Source organism: Oncorhynchus mykiss, chromosome 6 (assembly GCF_013265735.2).
Source record: "Oncorhynchus mykiss isolate Arlee chromosome 6, USDA_OmykA_1.1, whole genome shotgun sequence".
Taxonomy (NCBI): domain Eukaryota; kingdom Metazoa; phylum Chordata; class Actinopteri; order Salmoniformes; family Salmonidae; genus Oncorhynchus; species Oncorhynchus mykiss.
Window position 1 is genome coordinate 82348745 of NC_048570.1, and position 16729 is coordinate 82365473.

At 43.0% G+C, this 16729-nt stretch overlaps 3 protein-coding genes across 6 annotated transcripts; 2 read left to right on the top strand and 1 right to left on the bottom strand.

Moving 5' to 3' along the window:
* The first annotated feature begins 64 nt into the window (after positions 1–64).
* Positions 65–7257, top strand: LOC110526684. 4 transcript variants are annotated; one of them, XM_036981168.1, is made up of 6 exons: positions 65–226; positions 1054–1120; positions 1446–1868; positions 2267–2395; positions 5425–5515; positions 5916–7257. In XM_036981168.1, exons 2-6 carry the CDS (start codon positions 1081–1083, stop codon positions 6295–6297), a joined length of 1065 nt encoding a protein of 354 aa, XP_036837063.1. In that variant the 5' UTR covers positions 65–226; positions 1054–1080; the 3' UTR covers positions 6298–7257. The 4 variants fall into 4 exon arrangements, with proteins under 4 accessions (XP_036837063.1, XP_036837062.1, XP_036837065.1 ...); XM_036981167.1 differs by having other exon boundaries at positions 65–222; XM_036981170.1 differs by having other exon boundaries at positions 68–226; positions 1473–1868.
* Positions 6559–12967, bottom strand: LOC110526682 (RAS-like, family 12). The gene is made up of 6 exons (XM_021607838.2): positions 12618–12967; positions 12258–12376; positions 11792–11848; positions 11397–11470; positions 10804–10994; positions 6559–8879 (listed from the first exon to the last, which is right to left on the bottom strand). Exons 2-6 carry the CDS (start codon positions 12367–12369, stop codon positions 8531–8533), a joined length of 783 nt encoding a protein of 260 aa, XP_021463513.2. The 5' UTR covers positions 12370–12376; positions 12618–12967; the 3' UTR covers positions 6559–8530.
* A 918-nt stretch (positions 12968–13885) lies between these two features.
* On the top strand, positions 13886–16649 carry LOC110526680 (kelch repeat and BTB domain-containing protein 13-like). The gene has a single exon (XM_021607836.2). It carries the CDS (start codon positions 14089–14091, stop codon positions 15625–15627), a length of 1539 nt encoding a protein of 512 aa, XP_021463511.2. The 5' UTR covers positions 13886–14088; the 3' UTR covers positions 15628–16649.
* The last annotated feature ends 80 nt before the right edge of the window (positions 16650–16729 follow it).

Here is a 16729-nt window from a genome sequence, read left to right on the forward strand (position 1 = left end):
AGAACACATTGCATCACATAAAAAGTCCCCATCTCCCCAGCTATAAAGGGAACATTTACAGATGCCATATAGCCATAATCAAGAGACTCAATGAACCAATCTCCTCCCACATGCACTTTGGAAAACCTCTCCTCTGCGTTGTGTATGTTCAACAGGTAGAATCATGTTCCCTACTGCACTACCTCCCTTCTCCGAGTCAGGCTGTGAGAGAAACAGCCCCTGGTAAGTGAGTAAATTGTTTTCATTACTTTAAAGCTACTGTCTGCAAATGGTATATCATTTTTTAAACTTTTAAATTAATGATATATAGCCATTGGTTAGGAGGACTTGTAGTGTATATTTTTTTGTTTGGATTGTTAACGCTTATAGCAACTTTTATTGATAGGATGTTTGGATCATAATTAATAGGATCATTGGGGTAATATGATTGATAACCATCATCTTTTGATGTGTACTATACACACAGAGAGTCAACCATTAGATTATCTACATTTGAATTTGTTTATGGGATGGGAGTATGTTTCGATTGAACCTCTAACATTTGATTGGCGCCTCGCTATCGGCGTTAAAAGTGCAATGATGGACAACTTTTCTAAATAGTTTACTTGATGATGAGTATTTCTCTTCAGGACCTAATATTGTAGCCTAATACACACTATTACAGTACATAATGGAATACACATGTACATAATGGAATTAGCAAGGTACAATGCCTCTACATACTTTCAACGTTGTTTTGAGTGTAGAGATGGAATTGCGGCACAAAGAAGGCAGTGCTTTGGATAAACTCTCAGTTTATAAGGTGGATGTGTATGTTTCCCTTTGGTCCACTAATTCAATGCAGACTAAAAGCTTTGTTTTTGATGGTTGAGAAGCCCAGTAAAAATGTGTGCTAGATACTACCATCCCAGGAATACTACCATACAACTTTCTAATGGGAACCAAGCCATAATAAAAGTTACATTTACATAACTATGATTATTATTATGTGTAAGTGTTGATCTTGTATTCTTGACTAAGGGAATACATTGTCATTCTGATTTATGTCAACAGTCATTGCAGATTTCATCCACTTCAGACATGTTTCGTGTGTGGATCAAACTTTGTCTCCTCTTGCCAGGTAATGCTATCCCTTCACACGTACACCTTTCACTGAAACAATCCCCTGATTCATTTTGCCATAAAACCACAACAACAAGTGGAAGCATGTTTTTGATTTGGGGCGGTAGGGTAGCCTAGTGGTTAGAGCATTGGACTAGTAACTGGAAGGTTGCAAGTTCAAACCCCTGAGCTAACAAGGTACAAATCTGTCGTTCTGCCCCTGAACAGGCAGTTAACCCACTGTTCCTAGGCCGTCATTGAAAATAAGAATTTGTTCTTAACTGACTTGCCTAGTTAAATAAAATAAAATTTTAAAAATTGTCATAACACTACGCTCACTACAGTGCATGTCCACTATACTGCACTTCCAGGGGTAAGTAGCTTCATGATCCACAACACCCTCCACAGCCTGTGCTTGGAGGACTTCCCCAAGACGGGCCTGGTTCAGCTGAATAAATGCAACCTGGACTCAGTTCTCCAGCAGTGGATCTGGAGGGACCAGAGTCTCCTGGAGAGTGTGGGGACCTCCAGGTGCCTGTCGGCCCACCACTCTGACCCTGTCCAGACTGTACCCTGTGAGGGGGTAGAGGATGGGGGACACAGGGGTGATGGGGGGCTGCGGTGGGGGTGTGAGTTGAACAGGCTGATCAGTCAGAACAGTTCTCTGGAGCTCTCCACAGACGGGAAACGACTGACGCTGTCCCACAGGAGCAAGCAGACCAAGTGGAGGTCTCTGGATGAAGGGGATATATGCCAGGAGAGGCTCAGTAAGTGATTGTTGTTGCCTCAATAGTTTTTTAATCGCTTAATTTACATTTAACATGGCATGAAATTGGATCTTTGTGTAAATTGACTTACATAAGTGAAGCTCTAGAATGAGCCAAATAAGCACTCAAGATGTTGAAAATAATGTAACATTTTCATCTCCTTTTGAATGATTGACTTCATCACAAGTTAGCAGTTAGATTGGGGCTTTGTGTGAATTGATACAGCATGGGCCTCTCAAACCTAGGCTAGAAGATAGTAACTCAATGTCGTTCCACAATAGTCCTAAAGCCCACCTTGGCCACATGGTGCCATTGTGGCCACCATTTTGTCAGCATAAAAACTAACACAGGGGATGGTGATGCAACATGTGTTTGTATATTTGTATTGGCACCTGCAGGATCCAAAAGGGCATCGAGCGATCCCGATGAGTTTGAGGTGAAACCTGCGGAAGAGCAGAAAGCGGGGCCTCCTGGTATGACCGATGAACAGAAAGAATTCCTCAGATGGTTCTATCGCACCGAGGACCGTAAGTTATGCTCTTTACAAAGCTAAATTTTTCCCACTACCGAGCTGAGCCAAACTGAGTTAAGCTGTTCTGTGCCTTGCTGGAAAGGACAATGAGGAAGGAAAATAGCCAAGCCAGCACAGTACAGATAAGGTTGGCTTGATAGTGTGAAAAGGGTATTATTAGTGTTGTATTAGGTTAATGTTGGGGTAGCAAACTGATCCATGGCCATTGTTTGGGAAATTACAAGTAAAATAGATACAGTGCCTTGCGAAAGTATTCTGCCCCCTTGAACTTTGCGACCTTTTGCCACATTTCAGGCTTCAAACATAAAGATATAAAACTGTATTTTTTTGTGAAGAATCAACAACAAGTGGGACACAATCATGAAGTGGAACGACATTTATTGGATATTTCAAACTTTTTTAACAAATCAAAAACTGAAAAATTGGGCGTGCAAAATTATTCAGCCCCCTTTACTTTCAGTGCAGCAAACTCTCTCCAGAAGTTCAGTGAGGATCTCTGAATGATCCAATGTTGACCTAAATGACTAATGATGATAAATACAATCCACCTGTGTGTAATCAAGTCTCCGTATAAATGCACCTGCACTGTGATAGTCTCAGAGGTCCGTTAGAAGCGCAGAGAGCATCATGAAGAACAAGGAACACACCAGGCAGGTCCGAGATACTGTTGTGAAGAAGTTTAAAGCCGGATTTGGATACAAAAAGATTTCCCAAGCTTTAAACATCCCAAGGAGCACTGTGCAAGCGATAATATTGAAATGGAAGGAGTATCAGACCACTGCAAATCTACCAAGACCTGGCCGTCCCTCTAAACTTTCAGCTCATACAAGGAGAAGACTGATCAGAGATGCAGCCAAGAGGCCCATGATCACTCTGGATGAACTGCAGAGATCTACAGCTGAGGTGGGAGACTCTGTCCATAGGACAACAATCAGTCGTATATTGCACAAATCTGGCCTTTATGGAAGAGTGGCAAGAAGAAAGCCATTTCTTAAAGATATCCATAAAAAGTGTCGTTTAAAGTTTGCCACAAGCCACCTGGGAGACACACCAAACATGTGGAAGAAGGTGCTCTGGACAGATGAAACCAAAATTGAACTTTTTGGCAACAATGCAAAACGTTATGTTTGGCGTAAAAGCAACACAGCTCATCACCCTGAACACACCATCCCCACTGTCAAACATGGTGGTGGCAGCATCATGGTTTGGGCCTGCTTTTTTTCAGCAGGGACAGGGAAGATGGTTAAAATTGATGGGAAGATGGATGGAGCCAAATACAGGACCATTCTGGAAGAAAACCTGATGGAGTCTGCAAAAGACCTGAGACTGGGACGGAGATTTGTCTTCCAACAAGACAATGATCCAAAACATAAAGCAAAATCTACAATGGAATGGTTCAAAAATAAACATATCCAGGTGTTAGAATGGCCAAGTCAAAGTCCAGACCTGAATCCAATCGAGAATCTGTGGAAAGAACTGAAAACTGCTGTTCACAAATGCTCTCCATCCAACCTCACTGAGCTTGAGCTGTTTTGCAAGGAGGAATGGGAACAAAATGTCAGTCTCTCGATATGCAAAACTGATAGAGACATACCCCAAGCGACTTACAGCTGTAATCGTAGCAAAAGGTGGCGCTACAAAGTATTAACTTAAGGGGGCTGAATAATTTTGCACGCCCAATTTTTCAGTTTTTGATTTGTTAAAAAAGTTTGAAATATCCAATAAATGTCGTTCCACTTCATGATTGTGTCCCACTTGTTGTTGATTCTTCACAAAAAAATACAGTTTTATATCTTTATGTTTGAAGCCTGAAATGTGGCAAAAGGTTGCAAAGTTCAAGGGGGCCGAATACTTTCGCAAGGCACTGTATGATTGGATTGTTCTTAAGTAAGCTATTTGATATGACAGCTCCATTATGTAATCCAGCTCCATGACGTTATCCAGCTCCATTATGTTATCCAGCTCCATTATGTTATCCAGCTCCATTATGTTATTCAGCTCCATTACGTTATCCAGCTCCATTATGTTATCCAGCTCCAATACGTTATCCAGCTCCATTATGTTATTCAGCTCCATTACGTTATCCAGCTCCATTATGTTATCCAGCTCCATTATGTTATTCAGCTCCATTACGTTATCCAGCTCCATTATGTTATCCAGCTCCATTATGTTATCCAGCTCCATTATGTTATTCAGCTCCATTATGTTATTCAGCTCCATTATGTTATCCAGCTCCATTATGTTATTCAGCTCCATTATGTTATTCAGCTCCATTACGTTATCCAGCTCCATTATGTTATCCAGCTCCAATACGTTATCCAGCTCCATTATGTTATTCAGCTCCATTACGTTATCCAGCTCCATTATGTTATCCAGCTCCATTATGTTATTCAGCTCCATTACGTTATCCAGCTCCATTATGTTATCCAGCTCCATTATGTTATCCAGCTCCATTATGTTATTCAGCTCCATTATGTTATTCAGCTCCATTATGTTATCCAGCTCCATTATGTTATTCAGCTCCATTATGTTATTCAGCTCCATTACGTTATCCAGCTCCATTATGTTATTCAGCTCCATTATGTTATTCAGCTCCATTACGTTATCCAGCTCCATTATGTTATTCAGCTCCATTATGTTATCCAGCTCCATTATGTTATCCAGCTCCATTATGTTATCCAGCTCCATTATGTTATCCTACTGAGCAGTTTGTTCTTACAATATATACTCAGTTAATCAGTTTTCACTTTTCATGGCACTGTAGTGGTGGTGGTGTCATTTATGTGATCTGATCCCAAAGCCTCCATAAAGGGATTGGTTATAGTGAGGCGCTTTTTCTCATAGTCAGATTTACATGGTAGTAAACTTTTATTCTCGCCAAGTCTGTAAAAAAAAAATCTGTTAAGTGCACAGTTGGTCCAAGTTCCAATGTTTTGTCTTTGATCACCTCTGAAATGTCCTGTGGGGTTTTATAACGGTGGGAAGATTTTCCGCAGTTACAACTGTGTGTTTTTGTCGTCACAGCAACTCCCTGGAAGTTTGCGATGCTGGCTCTGTCCTTCGCTGCCCTTCTGCTGGGCTGTCTGCTTCTGGGAATGGGCTCCATGGCGAACAAGTAAGCCCCCTATCTGACACTTACTCAACTTAAGTAGACTAATGTCTACCCACTCAACTCAAAAATACTAATGTAATACACTGTCATTCTAAACAAGAAATATCTCATGTGTCTTCAATTATGAAACATGGTGTGGTGAAGATACTTATGGTCAACAACAGTAAATGATCCAAACAAAGTGTTCATCCCAAATAACACCCTAGCCTTATGGCCCCTGGTCAAAAGTAGTGCACTATGTAGGGAATACGGTTCCATTTGGGATGCAACCAAAGGCTCTGTGGAACCTAAATAAAGGACCTGTTATGGAAGAAAACAAAAGAAATCGCCATATTTGTGCGTGCTGGTCTGGCCATCTTTATTTACATCACAGTGACTACATTTCCCATCATCCTCCACACAGAAACCGGAATAAGATAGCCAAGTACAAGGCGGCGGCTCTGGCCATGAAGCCGGAGGCAGAAGAACTACAGGTCATCGTCACGGAAGTTGGAGGTCAAAGAACTAACTCCGTCAACAGTGCCTATGTCCAGGTCAGTATGAGCCCATCTGAGATCCCAGTGAGCCAGGCCAAGCCCCTCCAGGACAACGGGGAGGTAGAGGGGCTCAAACCGGGGGACATTGTGGTGACCTGGAATGACGGGAACGTGTCCAGCCTGTACCCCGAGCCTGAGGGGGAAGTGGAGGTGTTGGCGGAGGTAGAGAAAGAGGAGGTGTTGAAGAAAGAGGAGGTGGTTGAGGTAGAGAAAGAGGAGGCAGAAGAGGGAGTGGTGGTAGAGGGATGAAGGAGAGAGATATAACAGCCACGTTCCTCATTACTGCTCCTCTGCAGAGGCAGAACAGAAACTCCTATTTACTTAGGAATAACTGTCCTTTTAAGTTGTTTTATTTTGACCTGTAACTTAAACAACCACTGTCTGTTTAATTACTGTAATGCCCATTTTACACTACTGTGCTGAGCCAGACCGTACTGTGCTGAGCCAGATATTTTATTGGTGGATGCGTAACCATGCCAGCGCAGTACAGCTTGACTTGGCTCAGTAGTGTGAAAAGGGTATACAACTACTACAAATAATGCTGTGTACAAGATGTGCAGTATCACAGTCATCATTCACAAGTACTTTGTTGTTTGCAGTTTCAGCAATGGAATATACATCTACTGTAAACATTGCTGGCCGTCGAAACATCGCAACCAACTATTTGGGATACCAAATAGTTAGTAAATGTTGTTTTTTGGTCATGAAGAAGTGCAACGTGTTGTTTATAGTGCAGTGAAAAGTTTTCCTATGTCTCTTGACAGTATGTAGGAACACTTATAAACCATGTGTCATAAGCTGTTCATGTGTAATCTACTTGGGAAACACTAAAAGGCAACTAAACATGGTCTGAGATAACATTAAGATTGGAAGATCAAACTTATCTTTATACATCTCTTTTGTAATTCTATTTGTAAAGTATTTTTAGTTATAATGCTGGCCACCAGGAAGATTAGCCGACGTCATGACATCAGCTAACGGGGATCCTAATATAATACAACTGGAATGATCTTGCTGTGAGTATAGTGGAACGCTCTTGTGAGAGAGTATTCACATATAGATGTTTTGGATAGAAAACAGAATTCAGTGGGTTAACTTTTGTCATCACACCACCTCTCCATATGTAAGATAGATTTTCATTGTGTTATAAAAGCATTCCAACAATTGCAGTATTTACAATAAGGAAATAAAACTGTTCATATCAAAATAGTTCTGTTTTGTAATTTTGGTTGGGATGGCATTAGCATACAATAGTATAAAACTGTGTTTTAAGTTATAAAAAATGAAACCGTTGTTACACTGATGAGCCTGAGGAGGGCGCCCACAACTCGTGAAAACGATGTATATATGAAGTTAAAGCCCCAATGCAGTTGTTTTGATATCAATATCAAATCATTACTGGGTAGCAATTAAGTACCTTACTGTAATAGATTTCCATTCAAATTGGCAAAAAATGCTTTTTTAGCAAAAACATATTTCTCAAGCAAGAATTTCGCTCAGACTGTCTGGGAGTGGTCTGAGATGGGAGGGGAAAATTGAAAACTAGCTGTTATTGGCAGAGATGTTTGGAACTGTCTTTGTTATTTGTCTATGAACCAATTTATAGCATGGTGATGTCCCCATGGAAAGCCAAAACTCCCGGCCATGCAAACCTGCTGATTAGAAACCAGCACCTATCAGGAAATTACACTGATAACATTTTTTCACACTTTTACAGTGTTAGTTTCATCAACTGTTGTACAATATAAAACACAGAAAAACTGAATTTTGACTGCACTGGGCCTTTTACTCAGATTGACTTGCTACTTTGTGTTATAACATCAAATAACTTAAAACATGTATCTACATGAACAACATATGTCTTCAACCGATAAAATTAGTTTTCCTTTAAAGCTTATTAAAATGTATATAAAAATACATGTGCATAGTGTCAGCAATCTATACTACAGTGAACACACCATCACCGTCATATGCACTCCAATCACCACAATACATTTGGCAACTAACATAGCTTTGTCCCAGTAACTGACTTCAAGACAAACTTTGAAAACTTTGGCAATATAAATTCAACATTCACAATGACAGTTTAAACACCAGTCCATTACTGTCCATCTCTCAAGGAGCTCTGATAATTACTGTTCCTTCTCCTCACTTGAAGGTGCAGTAAGTCATCATGATGTTTTAATACACGCTCCAACGAAGGTGATATCACCATGACAGCTTCTGCTGCATACAGTATGTTGATGGCTTGGTTGTATGTTATTCTGGCTCCACTATGGCAGACTTGTCAATAAGTCACTTTAGGAAAGTCCAGGTTGAGTCAAGTCTTCGAGCCTGAGACACTCAGTCAAGTCTCAAGTCTCTGGCACAAGTCCAAGTTAAGTCTCAAGGTTTGAGCATAAGTTTCAAGTCTTTGAGCACAAGTTTGAGACAAGTCTCAAATTTCCATTCTTTAAGTCTGGTCTCATTCTCCATCGACTCATCAGAAGATCTTGAAGCCCTTGAGCAGCGTCAGCGTGGGTGCCCGCCGTTTGCTCTGTGCCCGTGACGACTTGACCGTCACCAGCTTGGCGGTGGCGGGCACTGGGAGCTCCTTGTAGCAGGGGGTGGTGAACGGGGGCACGGTGGCGAGGCTGAACAATGGCTTGTTGTCCTCACTGATGTAAAGGGGACGTAACGGGGGGCTCCTTTTGCCGCCCAGCTGCCTGGCCTCCCTAACGGCTTCATGGAAGACCCGCTGGACAGACAGGAAGTCCAGGCAAGCAGACACCTCGAAGAACAGGCAGCCGAAACGGGTGGCGAGGGCCGAGCCGTCCGACTTACTCACCTGCCTGAAAGACAGAGTGGGAGAGACAGGGTGATGGGGAGTGAGGAGAGAGAGAGAAGAGAGCGAGAGAGAGAAGAGAAGGAGAGCGAGAGAGAGAAAGAGAAAGAGAAAACAGGAGGGAGAGAGAGAGAGAAAAGAGAAGCCCTTTAGTTTAAACAGCTCCAAAACACACTGACCACTATAATCAGTACTATAATGTGTCAACTTTGCACATATCATTAGTCAATCACACACCCTACATCCTTAGCTAACAACAAACTTTCCCACAACTTTAGAGAGCGTTCCTTTAAAAGTCTTATTAGGTCATAAACTAACTTTTTCATAGGAATGTCCCAAGAGATTATTCCATTCAAATATAACCCAGAACTCGTTGACCATGTTCTCAGAACTTAAGATATACATTTTCTAGACATGTTTCATGGGAACATTGCAAGAACATCTCCATGTATGTATCCAGTTTTCTGTGGGTTTGGAGAATATTCCATCGATGTCCCACCAAACATACACAGAACATGGTTTCCATATTCTCCAAACATAACATATTGATGTTTGGGCCTCCCAAGAGGTGCAGTGGTCTAAGGCACTAAGGGTTCGTTCCCGGGCTGTGTCACAACCGGACGTGATCGGGAGTCCCATAGGGCGGTGCACAATTGGCCCAGCGTTGCCCGGGTTAGGGGAGGGTTTGGCCGGGGGGGCTTTATTTGGCTCATTGTGCTCTAGCGACTCCTTGTGGCAGGCTGTTTGCCTGCAAGCTGACAATGGTTGTCAGTTGAACAGTGTTTCCTCCGACACATTGGTGCAGCTGGCTTCCGGGTTAAGCGGGCGGGTGTTAAGAAGCGCGGTTTGGCGAGCCATGTTTCGGAGGACACATGACTCAACCTTTGCCTCCCGAGCTGGTTGGGGAGTTGTAGTGATGAGACAAGATCAAAATTGGGGTGAAAAAATAATAATATATTAATGTTCTAGACAAGTTTCATGGGCAACGTTGCAAGAACATTTCTGTCTATCAGTTGTCAGGACGTCACCTGATGGAACCAAAGAAATGTTGTCCCACAAAAAAATGTTAATTACACATCATGCCTTGTTACTAGCAACATGACAACGTCTTACACCTGGAAAAAAAAGAAGGTGTGTTGGAGTGGCTATAAGTCTGCTGGCCATTATGGCTTCATACATTTCTGTACGTTATATGTTTTGGATAAATATAGCAACATGAAGACATCTTACACTGGGAGACAAATATAAGTGGTTGGAGTCTTGCCATGAATCAACTTTACTGGAAGTGCTTGAATAAACATGATTGTTTCCATAAACACCAGCTAAGAGGGCTTGGGATGCCACACATGCAGCAGTGATGGGGGTGTGCATTAACATTGAGTAGGACTGACATGACGTTTCATTTCAGGCTTTCAGATGACTACCACAAGTAGGCCTAGAGCTGCAAAACGCTTTGGTGTTACTTGAGAGGCTATGGGCCAAAACAGAACTTTGGGGATGGCATCACTCCTCCTGGAAGCACTGTCGGCCCGGACCAAGACATGCCTGGGCTTTTGGAGTATGTTATGTCGTTGTGGTGTGGGTTTGAATCGCAGGTCCGCCTTGGTGGGGATGAACCGGGTTATATTGTATCTCTTAAACGTCCACCAGCTGTGTCTCTAACAGTCATAAACAGACATCTTAGCATGTAAGACTTCTGCACCGATATCTTTCCATGTCTAACTACTGTGGTATGTATTGCGGCTGCTGACTATGCTGATATGAGCCAGTAGTGAGCTCTGAGCGCCTGCAGCAATACTTAGTCGCTATAACACCGGAATCTCATCAAGACTCATCTTGGTACAATGTCTCAGGCATTACACTAACAGACGAGTAGTTGCAGGTTTGAGTCCCACTCGGACTTCCATCCACACCACCCATTCACTACACACCTGTATCTCTCCATGTCCAGCTTGTTGCCCAGCAGTATAATGGGGGTCTTGGGCTGCAGGGCCTTGGTGTGGACGGTGACGGCCTCCAGGTACTGTTGGCAGCCCTCAAAGCTCCGTCTATTGTCTATGCTGTAGACCACAAGGAAGGCACTGGCCCACGAGAGGTAGCGCTCACAGTTCACTGGGCCGTCCTGGCGGTAGAGACAGACAAGGGGAAAAGGTCATCACTTCAAAACAATTAGTGGCAAAGGCTTTAGAAGACGTATCAATTGATTTAGAATAGATCTTCAAATGGTTTCCATTTGCACAGAAAATGTGTCATTGTGTCCCGGCTCTTGTAATGGTAATGCCCCAGCCTACGGCACACACGTCTTCAGGTTTGGATCCGACCTACTGCCCTTTCACACAGCCTCTATCTTTCCTCACTATCATCCTCTGTCTCTGTGTTCAATGCAAATCTGAAAACCTTTTTTCTTCTGTCACATTATCCAACCGCGGCAGAGCGCCGGCGGCAGAGCAGCGCCCCTGGAGCAGTTCAGCGCCTCAAGGGCACAACGGCAGTAGTATAGTCTTTAAAAAAAGACTATTCCCACCTGGTCAGCTGTGTCCATAACTTTCACAACGACAGGCTGTTGGTCCACCATGTCCTCAGAAGAGTAAGTATCCTCTAGATGGCAGTGAACACAACATGGAGGTCACAACATGGACCCAACATCACAATACAGTCATTCATGTTTCAATATGAACAAGTTTATTGTACATTTCTCTGAAAGTGCATCTGCCGATTCTTGTATAGTTAGTGTACACAAACTATTACAGAGGTGTTCTAATGTCCATACTAGCCAACCATAAAAGGCATTCCCAATGCACAGCATGATTCTAAATGGTACTAGAGGGGATGTTAGAACAGAGCCAAAATGATTTTATTTAACAAAGACATTTCTTGACAATTGCATTTTATTTCAGAAGGTAACAAATGGCAGCTTACCTAGATTGGGGTCATATTCACTGATGAAGCGCTTGGTGAGAAATTTGACAGTCAACGCTGAAAAGAGAGAAGGGAATCATTCACTTCCTGTTTAGATTCAGCTCTTTGTTGTCAGTCTGTCACACTGTACAATCTAGTGTCCCAAATGGGGAATGGGAACCCTGTTTTTATATAAACACTCCCATGAAATATCAGATAGGAGTAGATTGCTTTTCATGAATAACAAACTATCAAAACTGGGTCTATCAAAACTGGAATAAAATGTAAACAAAACTGGGATCTACTCCACTACAAATACTAAGGACGACAAATCAAGGAAAGTTCCTAATGTTTGGTTTACTCAGTGTATATTAAGTGGCAGAACACAATATAAAACCAACCTAAACATCACTAATGTTTTAAAAATAAACACTAAATCAATCCAATAGCATATGAAGGAGAAAAGGGAAAAAGATGGGTGGGCCACCTGATTTTCCTGAGCCCTTCACTCCAAGGATGACCACATTGACCTCAGGTTGTCCCCCCTCAGGGATAGCAGAGAAGTTACAACTCCTTGCTTTCCCAAACATCAGTGACATCTTTAGACTAAAACCCAGGAACACAAGTTTTCAAAACGGATCCAAGTAACAGATCTTTATTCAGTGCCTACATGCATTATTCAGAATATTATTAACAATAAAAATAATATAACATAACCAAATAATATAAATGTTTATAACGGTATCATAAACACTAATATTGATGCATATGGATGATAGGCTACTATGCAGGAAACACAAATAACGCCCACGTTGAACGTTTCCAAAACGTTTCAATATAACCTTACCTTAAAAGGTTTTCTCAGAGTTAAAGACTGGAGTTGAAGTGAATCGGCTAGTTGGTTTGATGTGGTTTTAAAAAAATCTGTATTACATTTAAAATCATATGAATCCAAATGCGATAAAAACATCCCAACGAGTTTTAGAACGCGCTCTTAAATCCTGTCCGATGATGAGGATGCTCATACTCGATGGTGAAAGAAGCTCGAGCTGCTCCGTGCGTGCACAGCTGGTAGGACCTTGCGTCAAGTAGACGAATCGGTTAACATTTGCTGAAGAATGTTGCTGCTTACGCACATGATTTACTGCCAAACTCCATTTAAGGGAACTGAGGTGAGGTCTCATAGTTATTCTACATGCAGTCAGATATGATTTGGAAAGGTAGACCTTTCTCATCTCCAACTAACTTCATTGACAAGAAACAAGGACATCAATAAAATTGTGATGTCAGTTTAGATCATCCAGTGAGTGAATGATTCTGTTGTCTTCATGCAGCATAGTTTCCTTCACAGATAATCACATAACTTCACAGTTAATACTTTGCACATGTTACAGTAATTGCTCGTGTAATAGTCTCAAATCGGACATATTTGAACAGAAAGAACAAAGAAAAGGTACCGTTTGACATACTGGACTTGGTTTCCTCCATTACCCTTTAATGAATGAGAACTCCACTCCCTCCTCATTCTCTACATTGGTGGCAAAGGTGGTCTCTGGCCTCTTTTGGAAGAGCGCCCCTGTTTGTATCAGGGTTTGCATGGAGGACAGAGAGAGGAGTAATTATGTAGCCTTGTGTGTAAACATTTACACAATTTTTATAGGGGGTGAACGATTTATACTAGAGTAGGTGAATCCGTCTATGTGCATGTAAGTATTTGCACAGGTGCCACGACTGTATTGGAACAAGGACTGGTAGCATGCTGTTGTCATGTGCAACAGATCCCTAACAGACAAGGTTACTAAGAATTTAACTGTTTGGAATAATAGTCTCGTATAACAAATGTGACCTCAGGGAACAATCTATTGTTGTCTCTCACCTTTGCCCAACCGCTCCAAGGCCAAGAGTTCTGACATTTCCCGCTGGCACAAACTGTCAGCCTCACAGACAAAGACCAATCAATCATCAGCATAACTGTACTGCTGTGCCCATCCATTTGCCCACCCGCTCCCACCCGACCCATCTCCCCTTTCCAGCAGGTCAACACTAGATTCCCCTCCGGCTGCATGTCACCATAATGTATGATAACTGTGCCACACGTTGCCTAACAGCTATCTATAGCCTCTGCTATTCTCGTAGCTGTGAAGAGCAATACAAACAGTGGTTACCCTGTCAAGTGCATCTGCTCTGCACAGAGGAGAGGAAAGAGGGGGATTCGGTCTAGCTGCTACTGTACCTCAAGGAAATATCATCATGGATAAAATGTCATGCTAGGACATGAGATATTTTGATCGGACTCAGCACTTCGTCACTCCTGACAAATGCAAATGTGCTGTTTGAACACTTCAGTTGAGGCGATGGAGCCAAGCAGCTGCCCTGGCTCAGGGACCGACAGTGACAAGCCTGCCCTCGGCAAGTCTTTGGACTCAGGGATGGACAGCCTGAAAGTGAGAGTTGACGGGAGCGTTTTTGTGGTGAACAAAGCCCTACTCGAGCAGCACTGTGAGTACTTCCGAGCCCTCTTCCAGTCGGGAATGCGGGAATGCCAACAGGATGAGGTCCATCTGCAAGGGCTGAGCGCCCGGGGATTTGTGTTGGCGCTCCGGGTCCTGGACGGGGATCGCCCCATCCTGGGTGGTGACGAGATTGTGGAAGCCATAGAGTGTGCCACCTTTCTACAGGTGGAGTCTGTGACAAAGCACCTGACCAATATCATCAACTCAGAGAACTGCTTGTTGATGTACCACACGGCTGCGACCTACGGTTTATGGGATCTGTCCCATCAAGCTGCTTTATTCATTAAAGACATGTACTCGGACCTGAAGGAAGATGTTGTGAGCACCTTACCAGAAGACCTAGTGGAGTACGTTGAGTCTCTCATCCCCAGTCGGTACGTCACAGTCTGCAGCCACTCTCCTACCGTCGAGCAGCTCCAGGACTGTCAGAGGACGGTCTGCTACCTGGATGACGAAGATAGAGAATGGAAGGTGCTGAGTCACCTACCCCTAAACACAAGCACCACTATGGCAGGTGTGACCATGCTAGACAACAAGCTGTACATTATAGGAGGCGTCCACGACCTCAGCAAGAAAGTTGTGGACTCTGGCTTCTGCTACGACCCAGAGAGTGACTCCTGGTCCACTATTTCCAGTCCCCAGCAGCCACGCTACAACTTTACGTTAGTGGGCCACGAAGGCTGCCTCTACGCCATCGGTGGGGAGTTCGACCGGAAGTCCATGGCGTTGGTGGAGAAGTACAGTGTCTCCACAGCCACCTGGCGCTTCGCCGCTAATCTCCCCTGCAGAGCCGCCAACGTGGCCTCCACCAAAGCCATGAGCCGCATCTTCATCTGCCTCTGGAAACCCAAGGGCGTTACGGAGATCCACGAGTACGTCCCCGAGAGGGACCAATGGGTCCTGGTCACCACACTAGTCCGTGACCAGAGCTATGGCCACTGCATGGTGGGTCACAGGGACAATTTGTATGTCATGCGCAACGGGCCCTGCGAAGACTTCCTGATGTGCGTGATGGACTGCTACAACCTGACTACGGGTCAGTGGACAGCCTTGCCGGGGCAATACGCAAACAGAAAAGGAGCCCTGTTCACATCGGTAGTAAGAGGGGACTCAGTGTTCACACTCAACCGCATGAGGACCACAGAGTTCGCCGTGGAGGAGCACAGATGGAAAACCAAGAGAGAGACCAAGGGCTTCGGGCGAATCGGCTCCATGTACACATTTCTCATGAGACTGCCCAAGGCCAAGACTGTGGGAAACACTGAGGTGTTGACGGACGGGCTGGAGTTTGGGAATCGGATCGACCACAGACGCAGAGACTCTCTGCTACAATGCTTTGACTGACTTCCTGTGAATAAGTTTAGTCTTTTAATATCTCCTGACAAACCAACAACAGGACAATGAACTAGAATGCTTTGACTGACTTCTTGTGAATAGGTTTAGTATGTTACTTGGGCCACTTTTAGGAGGCAAACATGGAACGTTGCAGAAAGAGATGTCATGAATATAGCTGACGATTCCTTTTTTTACATGTCAGAGAGGCATGTTTGTTCTTCATAGCATATTTCTATCTGAATATTACACAACGTTGTGCCGTTCTGAATGTAATCTTGCGGGGTCTCTCTACAAATCAACAAACGAGCTAAAGATGTAAATGTCAGAGACAACAGTAATTTGTAAACATTAAAGTTTGCTTCATTCATGACAAGTTGGAAACTCGGAACCTCTGAGTAAAAATGTATTAACATATTGGTTGATTTGGATACTTTCCAAGTGAGAAATATCAGTTCACTAGTTTCCACATGTCATGAGTGCAGCATATCTTCCAAGAATAATTAAATAGCATTTAAGAAACTCTATAGTAATATTGTCTTCTATAGTTCTTGAGAAATGTGTTGCCTCAAGTAGCCTTCTGGGTAATTTGACTCTGTATCCAAATGTATTGTACTATAAAGTGTACTATAATCAAGTGATTCATTACATTGAGTTGACACAGCCCTATCAGAAAGCCAAACACATGTTCAGTAATGTACATAAAGACTGAAATCCTTTCCTGTTTTTACAACAAACAAACCATTTATAACCCAGGCTCAGGTCCCCAAGGCATTCGTTGCTAGAGAACAGGGTAAGATAAGGCTGGCAGTTCACTCTGTACAATAAAACATTTCTGTAACGAGGGCATGTTTGCTGCCGTCTCGGGACAGGTATCCCTTGAAGGAGAGATTTGTATTCTCCATGGGATCACCTGTGTAAATACAGGATGATTGGGGAATTCAAATGAATAGATTGTCTTTGGCAGAAGATATATGAAATAATTGTCTTTTTAATGATCAAATCAAACACTGTTCAAATAAAGTGTTAATGGGTGAGGAATGTTGCTAATGATGTGCAGATTTTTCCACTTATCAAATTATATTACCATTAATTTCCCCTATAGTTAACAGGC

Bases quoted from the DNA above. Each gene is read 5' to 3' on its own strand.
- LOC110526684 (XM_036981168.1), top strand. From the start codon at position 1,081: ATGTTTCGTGTGTGGATCAAACTTTGTCTCCTCTTGCCAG. The intron at 1,121-1,445 runs GTAATGCTATCC...CGCTCACTACAG, and splicing joins ACTTTGTCTCCTCTTGCCAG to TGCATGTCCACTATACTGCA. The intron at 1,869-2,266 runs GTAAGTGATTGT...TGGCACCTGCAG, and splicing joins TATATGCCAGGAGAGGCTCA to GATCCAAAAGGGCATCGAGC.
- LOC110526682 (XM_021607838.2), bottom strand. From the start codon at position 12,369: ATGTCACTGATGTTTGGGAAAGCAAGGAGTTGTAACTTCTCTGCTATC. The intron at 11,471-11,791 runs GTAAGCTGCCAT...ACTGCCATCTAG, and splicing joins TGAATATGACCCCAATCTAG to AGGATACTTACTCTTCTGAG. The intron at 10,995-11,396 runs GTGGGAATAGTC...CTCTACCGCCAG, and splicing joins TTATGGACACAGCTGACCAG to GACGGCCCAGTGAACTGTGA.
- LOC110526680 (XM_021607836.2), top strand. From the start codon at position 14,089: ATGCAAATGTGCTGTTTGAACACTTCAGTTGAGGCGATGGAGCCAAGC.